The 22,728-nt window shown below is 37.5% G+C and overlaps 4 protein-coding genes across 7 annotated transcripts; 1 reads left to right on the forward strand and 3 right to left on the reverse strand.

The window, feature by feature from the left end:
* Nucleotides 1–1,386: 1,386 nt before the first annotated feature.
* On the reverse strand, nucleotides 1,387–6,263 carry LOC111439509 (protein EXECUTER 2, chloroplastic-like). The gene is made up of 11 exons (XM_023077157.1): nucleotides 5,676–6,263; nucleotides 5,283–5,399; nucleotides 5,140–5,205; nucleotides 4,253–4,359; nucleotides 4,095–4,176; nucleotides 3,222–3,920; nucleotides 3,014–3,140; nucleotides 2,767–2,936; nucleotides 2,574–2,648; nucleotides 1,861–1,953; nucleotides 1,387–1,774 (listed from the first exon to the last, which is right to left on the reverse strand). The coding sequence occupies exons 1-11, from the start codon at nucleotides 6,024–6,026 to the stop codon at nucleotides 1,673–1,675; spliced, it is 1,989 nt and encodes a 662-aa protein (XP_022932925.1). The 5' UTR covers nucleotides 6,027–6,263; the 3' UTR covers nucleotides 1,387–1,672.
* A 3,301-nt stretch (nucleotides 6,264–9,564) lies between these two features.
* On the reverse strand, nucleotides 9,565–14,310 carry LOC111440966 (E3 ubiquitin-protein ligase SIS3-like). 3 transcript variants are annotated; one of them, XR_002710059.1, is made up of 11 exons: nucleotides 14,094–14,310; nucleotides 13,935–13,973; nucleotides 13,567–13,633; nucleotides 13,389–13,462; nucleotides 12,469–12,607; nucleotides 12,285–12,377; nucleotides 12,006–12,071; nucleotides 11,464–11,589; nucleotides 10,961–11,074; nucleotides 10,040–10,729; nucleotides 9,565–9,786 (listed from the first exon to the last, which is right to left on the reverse strand). XR_002710059.1 is itself a non-coding variant. In XM_023077812.1 (10 exons), exons 1-10 carry the CDS (start codon nucleotides 14,120–14,122, stop codon nucleotides 10,337–10,339), a joined length of 1,140 nt encoding a protein of 379 aa, XP_022933580.1. In that variant the 5' UTR covers nucleotides 14,123–14,310; the 3' UTR covers nucleotides 9,565–10,336. The 3 variants fall into 3 exon arrangements, 2 of the variants coding, with proteins under 2 accessions (XP_022933580.1, XP_022933582.1); XM_023077812.1 differs by having other exon boundaries at nucleotides 9,565–10,729; XM_023077814.1 differs by lacking the exon at nucleotides 13,935–13,973 and having other exon boundaries at nucleotides 9,565–10,729; nucleotides 14,094–14,309.
* Nucleotides 14,311–15,230: 920 nt separating this feature from the next.
* LOC111440981 (serine/threonine-protein kinase HT1-like) lies at nucleotides 15,231–19,056 on the forward strand. Its single transcript, XM_023077833.1, has 6 exons — nucleotides 15,231–15,883; nucleotides 16,713–16,834; nucleotides 17,642–17,838; nucleotides 17,954–18,128; nucleotides 18,315–18,449; nucleotides 18,576–19,056. The coding sequence occupies exons 1-6, from the start codon at nucleotides 15,583–15,585 to the stop codon at nucleotides 18,780–18,782; spliced, it is 1,137 nt and encodes a 378-aa protein (XP_022933601.1). The 5' UTR covers nucleotides 15,231–15,582; the 3' UTR covers nucleotides 18,783–19,056.
* A 341-nt stretch (nucleotides 19,057–19,397) lies between these two features.
* LOC111441222 (aldehyde dehydrogenase family 2 member B4, mitochondrial-like) lies at nucleotides 19,398–22,513 on the reverse strand. 2 transcript variants are annotated; one of them, XR_002710096.1, is made up of 12 exons: nucleotides 22,292–22,513; nucleotides 21,964–22,101; nucleotides 21,647–21,789; nucleotides 21,395–21,548; nucleotides 21,078–21,307; nucleotides 20,875–20,964; nucleotides 20,557–20,730; nucleotides 20,342–20,479; nucleotides 20,090–20,227; nucleotides 19,943–20,004; nucleotides 19,504–19,863; nucleotides 19,398–19,467 (listed from the first exon to the last, which is right to left on the reverse strand). XR_002710096.1 is itself a non-coding variant. In XM_023078202.1 (11 exons), the coding sequence occupies exons 1-11, from the start codon at nucleotides 22,407–22,409 to the stop codon at nucleotides 19,590–19,592; spliced, it is 1,659 nt and encodes a 552-aa protein (XP_022933970.1). In that variant the 5' UTR covers nucleotides 22,410–22,513; the 3' UTR covers nucleotides 19,398–19,589. The 2 variants fall into 2 exon arrangements, 1 of the variants encoding a protein (XP_022933970.1); XM_023078202.1 differs by having other exon boundaries at nucleotides 19,398–19,863.
* Between the last annotated feature and the right edge of the window lie 215 nt (nucleotides 22,514–22,728).

Raw genomic sequence — 22,728 nt, forward strand, 5'->3', positions numbered from 1 at the left:
TCAAATTGAATGAGGCGCTCCGTTTACTCCCTTCTTTACGACGTCGTTTCGCTCTTTTTCCGTTCATAATCGTATTTTCTTTTATTTTGTGGACCTTATATTGTTCTTAAATACTGATATTATAGCAAATTATGGAATTTTTTTCTATTATATTCTATAAATAACGCTAGACACAAATGTTAATTAGAAGCATGAAAGAGAGTAAGTATTTTTAAAGAAAAAATGGTAAGTTTAATTTAAGTCCTCGAAAGTTAACTATTTATAATTATTAAGATGATGTCATAATTCATATGAGACTAATTTTTTCAAGCACTCGAATCGAGAAAAAGAGAGTCAACTAGGGGTTAGCGGCTAAGGTCTTAAGACTCAAACTTGAGTTCAAGACCTTGATCAAGGAACTATTCATGAAGAAGAAGTTTAAGCCAACCCAACGAGCGAAATGACTAGTGTTATTGATCGTTGGGCGGCCAAAAGGTTGCCACAAGTAAATTTGTTTGGGGTGAGCAACTCGACAAATTTTCCAGTCTTACAATACTAAGTCGACAAGAAATCCGAGGAATTTCAATAACTTAAGGGGGTGATGAGTTGAAATTTGATATTGCTCCGCCAGCCAACAGAGCACAGTTCATAATATAGTGTTTTAAGAATGGCACACAATAATGGAACATCAAGAAAAGCAAGCAAAGATTCCAGTTTGAACGCTATACTATAAAGGCATCAGTTTGTAATGTTATGCCGTGGACATTCCTTACTTACCCACTCACTTCCTTCACACACACCAAGAAAAGCATCCTTCCACAGTGACCAAGCAATTCGTTCTGTTCACCAAAAAGGAACCACTAGCAATGCCTTCTCTACTTTAAGCCCACTGCTCACTTTGCATTCCCAACCAAACTGGTCGAAAGGTCGAAAAGTAAAGTCGAGTGATTTTGGTTGGAGAGGAGAACGAATCATTTCTTATAAAAGCGTGAAAACCTCTCCCTAATAGAACATTTTAAAACTGTGAGGTTAATGGCAATACGTAACGTGCTAAAGCGGACAATATCTACTAACGGTATAGGCTTTGGCTGTTTCAAATGGTATTCAAAGCCAGACACCAAGCAATGTGCCAACGAAAACGTTGGGTCCCCAAAGAGGGTGGATTATGAATCCCACGTTGGTTAGAGAGGAGAATAGAACATTTCTTATAAGGGTGTGGAAACCTCTCCCTAATAGACGTGCTTTAAAACCATGAGGCTGGTGACAATACGTAACGAGCTAAAGCAGACAATATCTACCAGTAGTGGGCTTGAACTATTACAACTATAGTTTCAGGTCCGTTTCTATAAATGGGCAGGGTCTTTCTATATACTAGATGTAGAGCATGTTCACAGGCAAACAACAGGGTGCTCACAAAAACTCATCCAGAATCACACCATTATATGTTAAAATCATCAAAATTTGATATATATACCTCAGGGGAAAAGGTAGTAGACATTATTAAAGACTCAAAATTTTTACCGAAAGAAGTAATGCAGTGGGGAGATAGATACATAGCTGGAAGAGTCTTCTTTGCTTGAACCTTTTGTTACTGAGGCTAGAATTTTCTTCCTGTTGTCAAGGCAAGCACTGCAACTCTTTCAATTCAAGACGGGAATTTGAAGCAGGTCGTGAGGTGAGAATCGAGCACACTTCACTCCGGTAACTTCAAACGGTTGAATAGTACGAGGAAACTTTGCTGAGGAACGACATAGAGGAACCCGAGATCTGCACCTTTGACGTATGGACCGATACCCTACAGAATTGGGGATGAAATCAAATGTACTGATACAAGTAGAGCATGGTTCTTGTTCTTAATGAAGTTGTTATCAGTTGAATTACCCTGCCATTTAGTTGGAGAAGTTCTCCATCAACCCATTGTGGATTTTGGAACCCGAATTCAGCTATTCGTCCTTGACCTTTATAACTAGCAACCTGCATAAACAAGTCTTCTCTTAAATCACCCATATTTGAATTTAAACGACTTAAAAACCGTTTGGCGTTTATTCTCGAAATGTTTTGTAAAAAATCCCGTCAAAACCTCCCACATTGTTCTGAATTCCTCAGTAAAACTTTGCTAAGTGCATAACATATACAAATCTCTCCAGAGATAATGATGGTTATGCTTATGCTTATGACAAGAGGTAAGAAGTTGTGAGATCCTACGTTGGTCGGAGAAGAGAACAAAGTATTCCTTATAAGGGTGTGGAAACCTCTCCCTAGCAGACACGTTTTAAAACCTTGAGGAAAAGTCCAGAAGGGAAAGCCCAAAGAGGGCAATATCTACGAGCAGTGTGTTAACGAGGACGCTGGCCCTCAAGGGGAGTGGATTCACATTGGTTGGAGTGGATTCACATTGGTTGGAGAGGATAACAAAGCATTCCTTATAAAGGTGTAGAAACCTCTCCCTAGCAGACGTGCTTTAAAACCTTGAGGGAAAGCAAGAAGGGAAAGTCAAAAGCGGACAGTAGCTACTAGCGGTGAGTTTGGGCTGTTACAGACTAGAAAAGCATACATTAGCAACCAGAGAAGTAGAAAGGACATATGGTATATACCACTCCCAGTTCATCTGGATACATTCCACGGCTGGCAGAGCGGTTTCCTCTCCCAATTTTAGCCCGAAAAGTGACCTGAATTTTATAAGAACATCAGATCGAGAATATGAATGTTTATCGAGACGTGCAAACAGAAAACTTGTCGTTTTACTGAACCAGTAAAACCATAACAATATTGGAATTCAATTCAGACCTGGCCTGCAGGAACATTAAGATCACCGGTCAGCTTTACTGCTTCCACATACTCAAAGAACTCCACATCTGAAGGCTTGTCCTTGTCCTCCGCATCATTCCAATGTCCGAATTTTCGCCTCAACTGCACCACCTCAGTGCCATAAGGGCCAAATGCACCAACGTAGAGGCCTGTCCCACAAGAAGTGTTATGACACCATCTAGACATGTGGGTGCAACTAATTTCAAAACAAAAACAATAAACTCACCATCAAATGGATCTCGGTCTCCCCTCGATGTGATAATCCGATTGAACGTAGTATATTCAGATAGTTTACTCCGCTTCTGTGCTTGACTGACAGCCAGTTTGACTATCTCACGAACGTTCCTCGAAATCTGGTGAATAAAAATGGAAATTATTTTGATTCCTATAAAAGGAAAAAGCCATTTCTGAATAAAAATGGATATCAATCTCACCTTTGGCGAAACCTTATCGACGCCCCAAAATGCCTTGGCAACATCAGCTGGCATAAGCTCGGAAACACCTTGGGCTGCTAAAGCTGCGACTTTGACCTTCGAGACTTTATCTTCTGCAGCATCAAGATCTAGGCCTCTTCCAGGAATATGCAGCACAAAAGAATCTCTATCCATATCCTTAATATTAGCTGGATGGCGAACATACTCGTCCTTTGTAGGAGCCTCTTCGCTGTTATGTACAACCCCACCGATATAAAGCTTCATATCCAAATCCTTTTCGTCGTCACTGACATCACTATTCTCTCCTAACGAAACCGTCTCAGGCTGAATCTCATCCAACTTGTCCATTTCATCATCAGAACTGCCACTGGTCCCTGTTTTCTCATTATCTTCTTGCATCAAATGCTCAACAGAGTTAGCATCCTCTATGACTTCCTCAGGAGCATTGATATTCATTACTTTAACTTTCAATCCTGGAATTTTATCTTTCAAAAAATTTATCACACCCTTTATTCCCTCCTCGGTAGCTTCGTCCAAATCAGTGCCCTTCTCCTCACTTTGCTCCCTCGTGACTTCGTTCTCAGGAATGACTACAACAGTTTCATTCTTAACTCCGGATGTGGACGGGCTACTTGAAGGTTCTGATGGTGGACTTGTTGAGACTGTTGAATTTCCTTTGGATCGTTGCAAGTACGCTACCTGTAGCGAATGCATATTGAAATAATCTCTCGTTAATATCAGATACTGGTAATAGATGATAGCATCAGCTCCTACTTCAGAAAAATTAGACATAAATGTAGTCTTTGTTAGCTCACTGAACATAATAAAAGAAAAAACGTTAATAGCTTTCGAAGTGAGGATTCAGCGTAGCACCTGCATGACATATCCCCCTTCATCATCTTTGACAACAAAAATCTCAAACAGTGGAGTTCCTGGCGATGCAGTTACCAACTGTCTGTGAAGACAATAATTATCAGCCGAGTGTTTCCGAAATAATAACGACGTTTTCACAAAGGAGACAAAGATCTTACCTAGGACTGTAACCCCTACCAATAAACCTGCCAACTCCAGGAGTTATACGGATTAATCTGCCAAAGGGATCCTCTGAATCTTGAGAGTACCCCACCCACCAGCCCACCTGCTCAAAAATGGCTCAGAGGATGTTAACAAAATTTCATTTACAAGTAGATAGAATTGGTTTCAGCAAATATCATGTCCTGGTCTAGAACTCTATTGTAACAGCTGTAACAGCCCAAGCTCACCACTAGGAGATATTGTCATCTGGGTTTTTCTTTCGGGCTTCCCCTCAAGGTTCTTAAAACGCGTCTGCAAGAGAGAGGTTTCCACACCCTCATAAAGAATATTTTGTTCCCCTCTCCAACCGACGTAGGATCTCACAATCCACCTCCCTTGGGGGCCCAACGTCCTCACTGGCACATCGCCCAATGACTGGCTTTGATACCATTTGTAACATCTCAAGCCCATTACTAACGGACATTATCCTTTTTGGGCTTTCCCTTTCAAGCTTCCCCTCAAGGATTTCACAACACGTCTGCTAAGGAGAGGTTTCCACACCCTTATAAAAAATGCTTCGTTCTCCTCCCCAAGCGACGTGGGATCTCACATCTATGGTCGTATTGAGAAAAGCCAATAAGGACACGTTGATAATTCATAAAGAAAGCTCATCAGATGGCGAGAAGAAAACTAAAATGTTAATTTAAGAATGTCACGAGAGACAGTCAATTGGTTCAAATTAAAAGTTTATAACTAAGAATCATTTCAGTTACATTGTTCACTAGTAGCTTGCAGTACTCATTGGCAGTAAACTTAGAAAGATAGGAAGGAAAAAGCATCCTGATTCACTTAAAGAAAACAGTGACAAATTAAAATGTTTAGGGGCAGAATCCTCCAAGATTACCAGTCCACTTCCTGTGCATTTACACAACATTGATGCATCTTGGTATCGCTCCTCCTCTATTGCACTCTGCAATTGTATAAAAAAAACATTAAGAGGTGACCCCAAATTCGACAATCTTGTAAATCATATAAATCTCGTTTGACCTTCAGCTGGGACATGATTTCAGCAACACTATCCTTTTGTGTAGTGTCAGCTATAGCCAGTTTCAACTTTGCAGCTTCTTCAAAATCTTCTCTCTCCACGGCCTCTTCAAGTTGAAACTGTAACACACCGACCAGACCTCATGAGCCAATAGCAAGTAAACTAAGATTGTTTAAGCTACTGCCCACAAACATATTTGTTCGAATTACCCTACTGAGTCATGTTCAAAAGCTGAATATGTAAAGATTAATTCAACCAACAGACCCCAAATTTTGATTATGAAGCATTAAAAACTCAACTCCAATCATCACCTAAGCAACGAACCAAAACCCAGTTGATAAGATCCACAATCAATCCAATCTTATGCACACAAATAATGATAGAAAGAAGTGCACCTTGAGAACAGAGGCAAAGCTCTCGGCCTGTTCCATTTCAGAGAAATAGCGGCTCCACCGACTCCAATCCCATTCCAAAGAAGAAGAAGAGGAAGAAGAAGAGCTAATATTACTGCAACTGCCGCTGATATTATCGTCATTTCCAGTGCAACGACAATACAAGGGGGAATTTCTGGAATTCCTAGTCGAAGTAATCGACAGCTTGCCCTGATTCTTAATAGCGCAACCCCAACCCATAATCAGCCTCGAATCATTAGATTTCTTGAAGGGTAAATCGAAGCAGCAAAAGGGAGTGAATTGAAGCATGGGTATAGCTTGGCCGGCAACCCATGAAGTATTAGCGACCCCCATCTCAAAGATTTCACCGTTTCTTCTTCTTGTTCTTGTTGTTCTTCTTCTGGGTGGTGTTAAATTATTTTTGTGTGTAGGTATGAGATGGAAATGAGCGAAAGAAGGCTGTGATCGATGAAAGGATAGAATCCTTCCCCTCTTGGATAACTTTTTAGCCTATTAGAATAAGAATACCCATCAAATTTGTAGGTTTCTTACGTGATTGCTCCCCACGAAGAGAAACAGCTCTCGTGCCACCAAAAAGGAAAGGGAAGTTTTTTTCTTCTTTTCTTTTTTTTTTTAAATGTTCTTTTTAGTGGTTGGTTTAAATCTTTTGTTCATATTCCAACTTTTTATTCTTGTATGATTCCAAGTCTTACACATCTTAATAGTCCTTCTAAGTTTATGGATCTTATGTAATAAAATCACTTTACAACTTGTGGCTATGTTAAAAATATTTTTTTATGTTCATAATTTAGATTCGAGAATATTAGATGGTATATATTTTTTGGGAATAAAATTTGTTGTTGCTTTTTAGTATTAATATATAACCTAAATAATTACTCAAATTAATATTAAAAAGAGCTATTCATACATAGTGGAGATGTTCATTTAATAACGATCTTCATTTATACAGAATGAGAGAAAAAAAATTGGAAGAAAAATCTTTCGAACCTTATATTCCTTCCTTATATTCCTCCTCCCGGTCTCAATCCCCAACCATTCCCCAGATTATTATCTTGTATTGATGAAAACGTCTCGACTAATTCACTTATCAAGTAAAATAGTGTAGTGATCATTATGAGTTAAAAATATATATTATATTAGATTATTGAAAGCGATCTACATCAAGCATGACACGTGTCTTAAAATCCTTTTTAATCCAAAACAGCCAATCAAGTATCTTACCAGAAAATAATAATAATAATAAATAAATATAAATCATTTCAACCAATTCAGCTTTTAAAGATCAAATATCAATACATTTCCCAATCATTTACTTCGAGTTCTTCACTTGGTATTTTGACTTCTATCGTTGAAAGCTATTGATTTTATCAGTGTGTTTCATAACTACGAAGATTCCAACCGTTTAAATTATTTTACAAATAAAGTGTTTGATTGTATAAAATATATTGTTTCCTTGATTGAACAAATTTATAATTAAAATAAATATAAAGTAATAATTAAATACATCAATTATTGGGCACGTTTTTTTTTTAAAAATAAATATCATGGTGAATAATTGAAGTACATATCCACACCAGATAAATAATTTCAGAATTATTAATGACATGCAATATTTTTATGTTTTATTTTGTATAATTTAGGCTAAAAAAAAAAAAAAAAAAAAAAAAAAAAAAAAAAAAAAACTCTTCTAAAAGTGTTACCCTTTAGAGTACTACTCATCTTTCAGAACACATACTACTACAAAAAAGACAACTACATAAACAAATACAAGTAACAAAACTAATTGAGCTCGGTCTCTAGTATCATTCAATATAGAACTCGGTCCTGTTTCGAGTAGTGGCGCATTAGTTATATCAACCTAATGAAATCATCCCATGATAGAGACAACCCTCAAAAGATAGACGGGGACGTTGACTCTATTACGCCGTTCTCCAGACAAGGTAGTTGACAACAGGGATTACACCCTAACCAACTACTCTGATCAAATGCTGGAGGAGACAGGATCACACATTACATGCTAGAAACAACGATAATAATACGGGTGAGTTATCCTCTTTACCATTCATTGGATGCGAATTACACAGCGAGTTATCCGCTTTGTATTCGACTTTACCTTCCATTGGATGATAATTTGAATAACACACACGGGTGAGTTAACGACCCTCGTAGATGCCGTAGAGAATGAAAAGATGGAGAATACTTTTGCGAATGCTGGGAATACTTTTGCGAAGGATGGGGAATACTTTGCCAATTCTGGGTAATACTGTTTTCGAATGCTGGGGAATGGAATAAGGAACATAAGTTGAAATCCAAAGGAAGCTCTACTCAGAGTGGGGTACCTTCAGCCTTTTGGAGTGGTGTATCCACTATTTTGATTTCCAAGAGATTGTGTGTGTAATACACATTGTCTATTACCCACATAGCGTATTACCCACATGGTGTGGGTAGTCAAAGTTGGAGTCCTTGAAACTAGTCTATTACCAAGAAAATTAAATTGCCTTAGTTCGAACAACTAACAATAAAATTATAATAAAATATATTATGAATAAAACGAACTATTAAATTATTTATTAAATTATTTAAAAATATACATACTCATCATTAAAACACAAATGGGAAATTAAAGAATTTAAAAAAATACAAGATATTACACACAACGGGGGAAGATTAAAATCGTGATTATAATTTATTTAATCTACAAAAATATTGTTAGCATCACTTACCAAATCAATTTCTGGATAGTAACAGACTATCCTATGTGAAGAATATGTCATAATTCTTCTCATTTATTTTTCACAATTTTGAAAGAAAAAAACATACAATGATATCTTTTGGAATGAATTTCAAAGTATAACAATAAAAGATAAAAAAAAACTTCACAAAATATAGGAACATTCAGTATAATTTAACAAATTATAAAATGTATTGAATTTTTCTTTGATAATTGGGTTTTTCTTTTTTTTTTTTGGATAAATTATTTCCACAATTGTCATAGACAAACGTGTCAGCTTAATAGTGATGACCCTTTTTTGTACTTACTAATTGGTCTTTTAGTCACACGTTTCATCATATTAAAAAAAGAAAAGAAAAGGGATCAGAAAAATATACTTTCTTTTCATCAACCCGATGCAGCGCCCCAGGCACATGCACAAGAACCCTACAAGGTCTCGACAATTTTGGCGAAGTTTTTATAATTAATAAAAATCATGGATTATTTCGCAAAAAAAAAAATATATATATATAAAATTATGTTTTCACAAAAATAAATAAAATGTGCCCAGATTAGTTTTTTTTTTCTTTTTTTTTTAATATTTAATTTATAAAAAAATTAGCAACAAATAATAATAATAATAATAATAATAATAATAAGCTTTTAATGCAAGGCCCTAAAACAAAATCGAATTATACTTTAAATTAAACTGCCAAGAAAACGTATATTCAAATTCATAATTTCAAAAACAATCATAATTTTTAAAAACCAACCATAATTTTCAAAAACAAAAAAGGAAATATTTATCAAACACGCTCTAATTTCAAATCTGTCAAGGAAACAAAAGTCTATGATAAGAAAGTGACAACCAAACCTGGAAATGAATAGACATACTCCAAGGCAACTCATGGTTCGAGTGGTGGGGCTCCTTGTAGATGTTGTGGCCAAAATTGGAAGCATACCAGCCAGATCAGTTGCTTTCCCCAATAACCTAAATCCACGGACAAGATAAAACCAAGAATATTAAGAGGAAGAAAAGTTCAAACATCTCTAAAAAATTTCAACCCTAATTTCTTTAATGAAATTCTAGTCTGCTCCTAAATTTTATACAAGTATTATTTTAACATTTCAATAATTTTCAATCATTATTTAACAAAAATATGAACAAACTATGAAACTTGATTCACGTTTTATTACATGGGACTTCAATTACTAATAATTTATGCAAGTTAGAATTATATATATAAAAAGGGTGAAGAGAAAAATAAGGGAAGGCTGTCGGTCACCACATTTGTTCAATAGGGCTGGCTCCACTCGGTCATTGCCACATTGCTGATGGAGAATGGAGTGCTCGTCAAACCAGACAATTTCCGATGACCCCACCTAAAGAAGCAAGCACAGACAAATTAGCACTAAAATAGGTAAATTATTATCTCATTTTCTAATAACGCCACCCTTTTCTGCCACATGCTTTGGCCTCCTCAATTTAAGGGAATTTCAAAATAGCCTTCTATATAAAGTCACAGTATTTATTCCTGGAGTTGACATTGTTTTGTTCCCCCAAAGTAAAATCTGCGTCAACTAGAGAATAGGAGTGAGAAACAATAATTAAAAAATTGGAACGGTAAACACCAACCTGTCAAAGTAGAAGATTCTCGAGTGGAATTGCAAGATATGCGTCTGCCAATAGCACATGGGCAATCTCCCTACACAGATGGCTGAAGAGTCCAGTACTAAGATCTAAACAAATGAAAGATTTGAGTTTTGCTAGAACGCAAGTAGATTCCTTGGATACAAAAACCAAATGTTCGAGGTTTACTATTACACAGTTGCCACGATTTGCAAATGGCAAGATGTGGACGCTTATCATTTAGCTTTTACAGGAGTAGTTAGAAGCAGTCAAAATAGCAAGGGAGAAAAAAGCCCCAACTACCTAGAGTTGTGGTGTAGACTGACTTAAAGGCATGGGTCTTACGGGAGACCGTTCTGGTATAGTTTGGTCATGGGCGGACCCATTCTCAGTAACTTCCACAGCACTAGCAGATTCTAAATCACCATGTGTACCCGTGTTTTCTGTGCGAACAGGTCGAAGCAGACCCTGCAGTCTCACTAGATAACTTTGGCTCAAAGGATGAGATATCATATAGCTATTGGCTGTAACAACACTTGCAGAAGGCCTATCGGTATCAGAACGAAGATTGGACAGAGCACTGAGGTCAAGGTTCGGGAAGACCGAGCAACGACATCTAGGGCATTTCACATTCAGTCGAAGCCACTCGTCAATACATCCTACATGGAAATTATGAGCACAAGGGAGGCCACGAACCTGCACCAATTTATAATGCCCGCAACTTTATTTTCAATAATTCTCCAACAAAAGATGATACTTCATGTATTTATAAGCATTAATCTAGGACTCCTCAAACTTCCCCAGCTCGAAGAAGCAGTACAACACAAATCATAAATGAATTGACAGTTTTTTTTTTTTTTTTTTTTTACCCCTACAAGTTTGCCAAACTTCTGTAAATTAAATGGCACGGCATGAAAAATCAATTACCTCATTCCCTTCATGGAACTCTTCTAAGCAGATAGGGCATTCACTGCAATCTGTTGGAACAGCCTTTAACCTGAATTTGGGAAGTTCCTCAATAAGTGCCTCCACAGCTTCCCTCTGTTCAAGCATCAATGAGTAGCTTGACCATCAGATTTCAAAACAAAAGATTCAATCATAAATTTGAACCCACAAAATGGCTTTACAAAGCAGGCAATATTTTTTTTTTTTTTTTTTTTTTTTTAAAGATTTAGACAAAAATCTCTCATAAAATGCTTAAAGGCTGAGAGCCTAAGACACAGAGCCCTCTTTGCAAAGAGCTTCAACTACATTATGCGTCATGTCGATCAACTTCCCTCAAACTTTTAAACTAATAATTTGTACAGCCACTGAGATGGGAAAATACTACGAACAGTACAAAACTACTCTTAAGCTACCAGACAACAGGTGTTGGGGAAATGTCAAGAATACTGACACCAAAATGTCAACTCAAGCGCTAATAGACTTACCTGAGCTGGAGTCAAGTAAAGTCCGGGATGAGGATGGTAGGTAGCAGCATCTTGACCCATTACCCTTGTTTCTATTCCTGCAGCTTCAAAAGCCCAATCAGGTACTCGGATCATGTCAACCAAGACCTGTAAAGAAAATTGCTCTCTATCAGTTCCATCACGAGCAAGAAGTATATTGTCCCTAAATATGTCATTTCTGGGAAATACAAGAAATTAAAATTTACAATTTTTTTTTCGAGAATAGAACCACATACCAAAAAGAACCTAAAGAGCAAAAGTAAGGATAGATATAATAATTACAGCTATCCCCCATTTCTACTTCATTCACAATCAATCCATCGTATATGTTCGCCTTCGGAAGAATCATCAGGGTAAAAATTGAATATTTTAATTGAAAGCAGAGAACATATTGTAGAAAAAATAAGATATACAGATGGATGTCACTGAGAACACAAGGTAAAGAAATTGATGACATAGAATGAAAATTGATGCACGTATTTTAAGTTCAGAAATTTTAAAATGAAGGAAGCTTAACTGCTTACCCCATATTCTGATACAGGGATCCCTTGTTGTGCCCGAAACAAGAGTGCTTGTCTACGAGTTAACCACTACAAGAAGGGTTCAAAGGTAACTACGTGAATTTCATGTACAAAAGTATATAGAGAAAAACATTGAGAAATTTCAACCAGAACCGTAAAAGAATGTAAAGGTCGTACATAAAAACAACTGATAGTTGAGCTACAACAATTAGAGAGTACCAGACATAAGTCATAATAATAAACTCCAATAATAATCTACAGAGTAAACATAGTAGAACTGACCTTTCCCAATGACATGCAAGCAATGCATACGAGGGCACAGTAGCTAAAAAGCAACCAAATTAGGAATCCCCATTTCTGACCTTGCTCAGGAAGCTGACACATTTAAATCAATAATTCCATAAAAATTTGTAGAAATATGAAGATTCTGGTGGTGGCGATGGGAATTGAAATAGAAATAACTTACACAATTATGGGCCTGCTTAAACCATAAAGTACCAATGGCAGTCCAAACCCAAAGAAATGGAAATAGCAGAAGCGCTAGGACTGAAAGGACCACAATTCTTCCACAAAATCGAGCATATCTCTGCTGCCACCCAAAGTCCCTAATGGTACACAAATTTAGAAGATAAGAAGATCTCAAATGGCATAAACTATACAAGAAATATTGAGATAGAAGATTAGAGAGGAAAATGCATTGCCAATTACGGTTAAGAACACCCATTGGGATGATAAGCCAAACTGATAAAATTATAAGATCATAACTTTCTTATATTTAATTTAGCAGTGAACCAATATTTCAATCACTCGATGGGTTAAAAAAATGACTAGTGTGCATGTATTTACTAAATAACTATAATTCAAGGGTAAAAAAATTTCTCAGACCTTCGTCAAGACCTACTTGGTCAAAGTAACTAACTGGTATGGCAAAACTTGTGCAGACTCCCAATTCCCAAGAGGAAATAAGATCTATAATAATTCTACCAGAACCAGAAAGTGAACATTCATTACTTGAAGTTTCTCAGTTAAAGTCCCAAAAGAACAAAACAAAATTAGCAAACGCCACAGGATTCTTTAAATTAGCAACAGATGTTCTATGTTCTATTCTTTTGTTTCCTTTTCTTTTTCACACTTCTGTCACCATGCTTCTGATAATGAATCAAATGCTCACAAATCTTTGCATGTCAGAATCCAAGTTTGTTTTGATCTTTCCCCAAAGAATTACAGCTTTAAAGCTCAACCAATACCATTCATAATAAAGGCATTGGAGGAACCTTTTACTGCTTTAATTCATTTGCTGACACCAAAATATATGGAGGATTAATAAAAGAAGTGTAAGATTTTGCTGCCCTAAATTGACGTAAAACTAAAAGTTGAAAGCCTTACAAACCCATTCCAGCGGCAAGTCCATTGTCTACAAACATCAGCAGGCGAAAAAGAAAGACGGCAGTGTAATCAACCTGTACCAATAACTGACTATCATTGACCCCAAAAAAAATCACAACAGATAAAACAAAAAATAGTAATAACATGTAATACTTGTGTAGAGTTAAGAATAACGTACCACAATCCATATATGCAAGGGATGTACACAAGTATGATACCTCTTCCAACTGATCGAAACTATTACTCTATCAAGCAAATAGTTAAAGAAAATACACAAATAAAATACGTAAAGAGAAATACATTGCTCGAGATTTTTAAGCATAGGATATGAATTCGTCTCCAACTCTTATACCAAAGCATGACACACGATAAGAGGAAACGCAGTCCATGCAAGTAAATGCATCCGTTATCATGGCAACACGATAAGTGGAATCACAGTCCAAGCAAGTAAATGCATCAAACACGAGTTATCACTCAACCATTCTAACAGACCGAAAGGAATTTCGTACAAATAACTTCAAAATTCCCCAAAACACTGAAGGATACACACTAGTCGCGAGCATCGACAAGAAAAAACCGTCATACCTGCAAGAATCAAGTACGGCGTCCAAAACCTATCAAGTTGACTACAAACGACTGCTCTTCTCCATACAAGAGAGTACATCAATACAACAATTCATTGTTTTAGATAGTGAGATGCCTTACCACTTGAAATCGACGCCTCGAGTAGCCATAGATGGGAGAAATGTTCACTAGAACAAGCTGGTTGGAGAATCACGAACCGCCATAGGACGGTGCAGAAACCTGATTGAATTTTAAAGCAATGAATCGAAAACAATCACGAGAACAATAGCTAATTCTCGTAAGATCGTGGATGGAAAAAACAGAGGCGAAATTTCGTGGAGGGAAGAAGCGAAATGAGAAATGTGAGCAGTAGAGAAGGGCGAGAGACACGAACGGGAAAGTAACGGAAGTATACGAATATTCTGAATAGAATTACTAACCGTAGCGCCGTTTCTTCACGGCGTCAACTCTCGGACTGTTTGCAGCTTTACGACACGTGCCCAGTTGGCATAATCGGCCCAATAAGCCCAATCCCACGTCGATTTATTATTTTCGTTTTATTTTAGTTTCTGTAAATTAAAAATAAAGTTTTGTGGATAATTTAGTGTTTAATTGATATTTTTCTGTAAATTTTAAAAACAAGGCTGATTTTCGTTACTTGACGTACGAGAGTTACTGGGCCTTGGCCCACAAAGAGTCAAAGTATTTGGGCCTTGGCCCACATTAGTTATTCAGTTTAGGAATGTAATTAATTACGCTCTTCAATTTCAGATTATGCTCCACTCTTAACATTACTGAACAAAATTAAATATGTAATTTATAAATACATATAATTCCCTTTATATATAGAAAACAAAAAAATCCATTGAATACCATAAATTTAATATGTATTCTATGAAATATTCTCATTCTTCATTTGTTAACAAATATGGCATAAATTGTATTATCTATATTTAAAAATAAAACATATTTAGACGGTCAAACACAAAAAATAATATAATTATTAAACGGACTTTAATCTTAATCTTTAAGTATGGGTGTACCATTATTATTTATTCAAATCATTCATATTTATTGACTCGATAACTTATAATATTTTTGTATTAATAAAAAATACTATATTATTGTACGTGTTTAACCTAATTAATTTTATAAGAAGAAGAAGATGAAGAAAATATTTATAATAATTTATAATAAGATAAATAAATGGCATTATTGGACTCATTTCAAACCTAAGTTCCTTTGTTGGTTTATAATAATACCATTATTTTAATTAACAAGCAGTGATGTGTTAATTGGCTGGGAACTGGAAAAGAAGAAGAAAATGAAAGAGAGAGAAAAATAATAAATAGAGAAGAAGACCGAAGTGGGTCAGAAGCACACGTTATGAGCAGGCAAATTCATGTGCCCACATGGATGATTCGAGAAGCCATTGCAGAATTTGTGGAAACGAAGAGCAGCCAAGAAACAACAGAGAAACGAGCAAGAAGAAGAAGAATCACCACCGAATTCTTCCTAGATATTCTCAATTTCTGAATTGAATCATTTAATTTTGTTGATTCCAGCCACCGATTCCTGTCCATTATACTGCTCTGATTTGCCGCCAACTTGAAAGGAATCGAAATCGGAGATGAAGGACAACAATGATGGGTTTGTGCGAGCGGATCAGATTGATCTCAAGAGCTTGGATGAGCAGCTTGAGAGGCATCTCAACAGAGCCTTGACGATGGAGAAGAACAAAAAGAAAGATGAAGATGGTAACAGCTTTCTCACTTCCGCTGCCATGGCTCGCAGTAGGTCTACTAAAGTCGCTGCTAAGGAGCGGCTGGAGTGGGAGATCGATCCGTCCAAACTGATAATCAAGAGCGTCATTGCTCGTGGTACTTTCGGCACCGTCCACCGCGGCGTTTACGACGGACTAGATGTCGCCGGTAAGCCACCGATTTTCACCAGCAACCTTAAATTTTGCCCTATTTTTAACTATTCTCTTTCAGTAATTGCTTTGTTTTGAGTTCTTGCTTCGTGCATCGTGATCGAATTCCACACTCCTGATCTTTCAGAATGCTTACAGACTACAGTTTGCTTCTCTACTTTCTTTTTTTGAGTATCCTTCCGTTCGTTTTCAATTGTTTCAACACCATTGTTATCTGCTCTTAATCGTCTGAAACATTCATCATGATCATTTTTGTGTGTACTCCTGAATTTGTCTGAACAAATATGGATTTGATTGACTATTAGTTCTTTGAAATGCTGTATTGATTTTGCACCCTCTTCATTGGATCCTATACAGTGATTGTTTAGCCTTCTTTGGACTAACTGTTTATTTTAAAGACATGTTGCTACTGTCAGGAAGTGGTGATTGGCCATTTGAACTCTCTTTTAGATGATCCGTGATGCATACACGAGATTGAGTTGAGTTTGTTTATGACAACGATGGCCTGAATGACTTTCTGTAGATAAAGTTATAAACTTTCATGTGATTCCAGCTGTTGGATAAAATGTCCTGGAAAAGCTGTTATTACGAATTGGCTATTTCTGCTAGCTGCTACGGACTTGTATTTTTTTCTTCATCTTTATCATCATTATCATCTACCCTTTTTAACGCTATCATTATCACTGAATTATTTCAAGATCTGTTTTACTCACTCCTTTATTTTCAAATGAAAATATTATCTTGGTTTATAGTTTGATAATGTTACTGGGTTGTAGTTGTTTGCTACCGTCCTCTGAAGTTTTCTGTTGGCTTTTTTAATGCATTAGTCAAGATGCTGGATTGGGGAGAAGAGGGTCACAGGACAGAAGCTGAAATTTCTTCACTAAGGGCAGCTTTCAAACAGGAAGTTGCTGTTTGGCATAAACTCGAGCATCCCAATGTTACTAAGGTCATTAGCAACTTCTGCGATTATTCACCCACTTGTTATGATTCTGAAACTTGAAATGAATGTCTTGTCATATGCTTGTTCCAACCCTCAATTCTATTGCCTAGCCTGATTGATATTGAATCAATTGAGTGTACTTCTAATATTGTTTCTCTTTTGGAAGATGCTGACAATATAGAAAATAGATGATCAATTAGATCCCGAATAGTTAATGATCCAATAACCAGAAACCGTTCTTTTTCCTCCCCGCTACCTCTTCTTTTCTAATTTTTGTGAAAAAGGATTTGCTTTTAATTGTCTCAAGCCTTCTGTATAGGCCACTGAAAACTCTTCTTGCCCGAACTTCAAAATCGAACTAAATCTTTTCTTTTCTACTGGAAACATTCAGTTGCATTAAAAGATTCCGTCTAGAGTTCTAATCTCTCACCACCCTTCTACTTTTGTAGAAGGGAAAAAAGTCAACTGAACTAAATCTTATCCTTGCTAGAATAGAATCAGATAAGGCCAAGAAGCATGTTGCTCACTTTGGAGGGCCTCAATCAGATGAAGAAAGTTTTGACATCTTTGATAGTGGAAAACTAGGGTCTTTATGTAGGCTCTCAACTTGTCATCGTCCCTTCTTTTTCCTTTCCCTCTTTTATCTGTCATAGTGAATGGGGAACTTTCAAGTTTATGTATTTTACTGTTCAGATTTTGATATCTCAAACTCAATGTTTTTATCCAATAATTAATCTATTAAGTTGTGTTATTTATTTATTTTGGTTTTGGTTGATAGTTTTGGACTTTTTACATTTTTCAATTCATTGTCAGTTTATAGGAGCAACAATGGGCTCAGCGGAGTTACAGATCCAAACTGAAAATGGTCTAATAGGCATGCCAAGTAACATATGTTGTGTTGTGGTGGAATATCTCGCTGGAGGTGCCCTAAAATCTTATCTCATAAAGAACAGGAGAAGGAAGCTAGCTTTCAAGGTGGTTGTCCAGTTGGCACTTGATCTTGCTAGAGGGTACTCCTGCACCACTATTCCTATCCCTTCTGTTCGCTAATCTTAACCGTATATTTGAGAATAGTATGCACTTGTTTATATTCGGCTCTTAGAAAGTGTTCCATTTATTTTGTAGGTTGAGTTACCTTCATTCACAGAAGATCGTTCACAGAGATGTAAAGACAGAAAACATGCTGCTGGACAAAACACGTACGGTTAAAATTGCTGATTTTGGCGTTGCTAGAGTTGAGGCCTCAAATCCCAACGACATGACCGGGGAGACTGGGACACTTGGTTACATGGCTCCTGAGGTATGCACTTTTCGGTCAGCTCTACAACATTTAGGTGCATTGGCCATAAAATGTTTCCTTTTTGATTCCATAGTTGTGTCGCTCATTCCTTACATGGAAACCAAAAAACTTCAATGCCAAAAATGTAGCTATCAAACACATCAGAATGATGATTTTGCTAAAGTTATAGCGCTCTTCTGGTTACAGGTTCTCAATGGCAACCCATATAACAGGAAGTGTGACGTGTACAGTTTCGGTATCTGCCTTTGGGAAATTTATTGCTGTGACATGCCATATCCCGACCTTAGTTTCTCCGAAGTGACTTCTGCTGTGGTTCGTCAGGTAGATTACCGATTCTTTCACCCATAGTTCTTCATATCTGCAGACAATGTGCGCTTGAGAAGAAATCATTCCATTGTTTTCAACCTATCATTAACTCTCCTGAAAATGGTAATTTCAAAACTGCAGAATCTGAGGCCAGAAATACCGAGATGTTGCCCGAGCTCTCTAGCAAATGTGATGAAGCGATGCTGGGATGCAACCCCGGACAAGCGGCCCGAGATGGACGAAGTAGTTTCCATGTTGGAGGCCATTGACACATCCAAGGGTGGAGGTATGATCCCTGTTGATCAAACTCAAGGTTGTCTATGCTTTCGAAAATATAGAGGGCCTTAAAGATTTGTTTGTTTGAATTGGATACAGAAATCTGGTAAAATTATTTTGAAGATGAAAGGGAAAAATCATAATGTGATTGTGGTAATGACAAATAGAAGAAGTAGGAATATATATATATATAGATATATATATCTATTGAGGTGAGTCTAGTAGTATAATAGATTATGGTGGTGGGTACATAAACCAGGGACTTTGCTGCCTTTCACTTTGCCATTTGATGTAAGCCTTTTGTAATGACATCAATTGAATGAATTGTATGATTAAAATGCAAAAATGGTATTGTCTTCATCTTTCCATCTCCTCATTTCAATTTTCATATCCTTGAGACTGTTTTAGATTTTACCGGTAAGATTACACATTTGAGGAGGAAAACGAAACACCCTTTATAAGGGTGTGGAATCCCTAGCATACACGTTTCAAAAAGCCTCGAGGAAAAGCTCAAAGAGTACTATGGACGGTTTCCATAATTAAAAAATTCTGAAAACCACTAAGGATCTTTATTATCGTTGTCATCCAAATTGTTATCTTTGTCGTCTTTCTCCATTGAATAAGATTTGAAATTAATTAACAAAATTCTTTGATAATTTGTCTTTTAGACCTTGAGAAGAGTCGATGTTCAATCAAATCATTCAAGAGGGATGGCTCAGATTAAGAGGTAGATAATATTGGGCTCAACTTGAGTACAATAACAGAAGCCCTGTTTTTTTTCTTTCTTGAGACAGAAATAAAAGTTTGTTTTTTGTGCAAATAACAAAGCTGAAACTGAAAATAAAACATTATTCTAGATCACTGGCATTACTCCCATTCTCATAACCATGCTGGATTCTTCAGAGGAGTAACTACAGCCTTCACCTGCAAGTAGTTTTGGAGGCTGTAAATTCCTTTCTCCCTCCCCATTCCGCTCATCTTATACCCACCAAACGGTATTGCAGCGTCAAATACGTCGAAGCAATTCACCCACACCGTCCCTGTTCTCAATCCTCGTGTTATGGTGTTGGCTGTGTCGAGGTTTGTAGTGAAAACTCCAGCAGCTAGACCGTAACGAGTTGCATTTGCCCTTTGAATAACTTCATCAATGTCCCTGAAATTGACAAAATTCATGAAGAAATTAAGTCGAATGAATGAGTGATATGATGTGTTTCGAGTTGTTGGCAACTCACTTGAATTTCAAGATGGATTGTACCGGGCCAAAGATTTCGTCCTTTGCTATCAACATATCGTCCTGATCGATCAACGAGAAAAACAGGTCGAAAGGTTAGTTTACATTCTTTAGAGCAAGGAAGCTAGTGAAGACAAAGAACAATCACCTTAACATTTGAGAAAACTGTCGGCTGGACGAAGTATCCCTTGGACCCAAGTCTGTCACCCCCACATTCCAAAGTAGCATCACTTTCAATGCCAGATTTTATGTATCTTAGGACTTTTGCAAATTGCTCCGAGTCGATCTGGACATGATTGTGACGTTCAAAAAGGTACGTCGATTATCGTTAGTCTTAACATGAATGATATGGTTTTTCTTTTCATGGATTAGATGGGGAAAGGTAAATGGAGAGAGTTACCTGAGGACCTTGTTCAACACCCTTCTTGAAAGGATCACCAACCACACGTCTTTGGGCACGTGCCCTCGACTTCTCGACAAACTCGTCGTATATACGCTCATGCACAAAAGTACGGGATCCAGCACAGCAACATTGCCCCTGAAAATGAACAAGGAATTGTTAACAACGAGTTCAAATCCTACAAATCCATGGCAAAAGTGACCCTTCAGACAAACCTGATTGAAAAAAAGAGCAAAATGAGCAAGCTCCACGGCCTTATCAACATCTGCATCCTCACAAACGATGAAAGGCGATTTCCCTCCAAGTTCGAGCGTTACCGGTTTCAAATTGCTTTTAGATGCCAATTCGAGCACAACTTTTCCCGTGTTCGTCGATCCTGTAAAGGCTAGCTGCAAACCGATCGTTGTCGTGCAGAAATATGTAGATCATTAATTCATGATAAATCTCTTATAGGAAGCAACAATTGACCATGCCAGATATGAGTTTCATAAAGAAACATAAGAAGCAAGATGGTTTCAAGATTGTGCTATCACCTTGTCCACATCCATATGGCTAGCAAGGGCAGCACCCGCGGTTGGACCATAGCCCGAAACGACATTCAGAACTCCTGGAGGAAGACCAGCCTATTCGATTGATCGATCGAGGGAGAATGAATATTAGTCGCGACATGGACAGAGAATATCAGATCATCATAAACCGAACGATCGGGAAACGAACGTAGCTTAGAAAACGCTACCTCGTGGAATAACTTCGCGACATAAAGAGCGGTCAGAGGCGTTTGCTCTGCAGTTTTTAGGACAATGGTGTTGCCACAGGCTAGAGCAGGACCAACTTTCCAAGCAAACATAAGGAGAGGAAAGTTCCATGGAATTATCTGTCCTGCAACTCCAATTGGTTCATGTAATACTTGCACATGATATTTCCCATCAGCTGGAACGGTCAAGCCATGGATTTTGTCCGCCCACCCTGAACAAACCAACACCAAAACCACTTACAAACCTACAAAAACAGCAGGACAAGGGGTGATACGCCACCATGCTGCCATGAACTAACCGGCGTAATAGTGAAACAAGCGCACGAATATAGGTATTTCGGTCCGAGCCGATTGTTCATAAGGTTTGCCATTGTTCCATGTCTCCAATGCTGCAAGCTCAGCGCTATGCTTCTCAACCAAATCAGCGAACCGCAGTAATATCCTCGATCGTTCCTGAAAATCGACACGACGAGCATCAATATAGAATTCAAATAAAGGCAAGAGGGGGAGGGAAACAACAAGAGAAATTGCAGCCTGCAGGAATGCATTACATAAGCAGTCATCTTCGGCCATTTCCCCTCGTCGAAAGCCTTGCGAGCTGCCGATACTGCCCGGTTGATATCCTCCGCCTCGCCCTCGGCAACATGAGCAATCACTTCCCCGGTGCGAGGATCGTAGGTCGGAAACGTTTTCCCTACAGTCAAAACATATCAAATTCAACCTTATTTCCATCCATCAGATAACTTTTGAAAGGTAAGATTATAACAAAAACACAATTTCATGATCATACGAAAGCTAAAACAGTATTAACTCAACCGGTTAAGATATATATGATCCACCAAAAAGTTAGATATCGAAAAGAACTCACCTGATGCAGCATCCACAAACTGCCCATTAATCAGATTCTGAGTGTAACTTATCTGAACAGGAGGAGTAACAAGTTCCTCCTCCGCCAAAGCAGATGAGCTGAATCTTCTCCCTATTCCATGCAACCTTGAAACTCTACCTGAAACCCACAATTATGAATATCCATTACAACTTCAAAGAACATGGCCTCAAGAGATATCAAACCATTAAAGAACATGGCCTCAAGAGATATCAAACCATTAAAGAACATGGCCTCAAGAGATATCAAACCATTAAAGAACATGGCCTCAAGAGATATCAAACCATTAACAAAAAAGAAAGAAACCCACCACGAGATTGGAGAAAAGAACCAAACCCATAACCAGAAGAACAAGAAGAAGAACAAGAACAAGAAGATGATAACAGAGAACGAGATAGTAAAGAACAGATTCCTCTCCGAGCAGCCATGGCCACAAAACACAAAAGCTTCAAAGCACAAACCACGAGACCCCTTCACACGTTTAAGCTCTCCTATCCAACACCGGTTAAGTAGATGCCAAAACCTGTCGTTTAAACGCCATTTTAGGCCATAAATTAGGAATATCAGAACAATAATTAAAACCCCAAATTGGAAGGGTAGTTTCAAAGTCATTTTCACATTTCCTCCCTCAAAAAACAAGGTGTAAATTGGATGGGAAAGAAAGTAGATGGCAGAAACAACAACACCCACATGTTGTGTTTTTTGCTTTTACTGTTCGAGATCAACAAAGGTTGTTTTCTTGCCTAT

Source organism: Cucurbita moschata, unplaced genomic scaffold, assembly GCF_002738365.1.
Source record: "Cucurbita moschata cultivar Rifu unplaced genomic scaffold, Cmos_1.0 Cmo_Scf00003, whole genome shotgun sequence".
In the NCBI taxonomy this organism is placed as follows: Eukaryota; Viridiplantae; Streptophyta; class Magnoliopsida; order Cucurbitales; family Cucurbitaceae; genus Cucurbita; species Cucurbita moschata.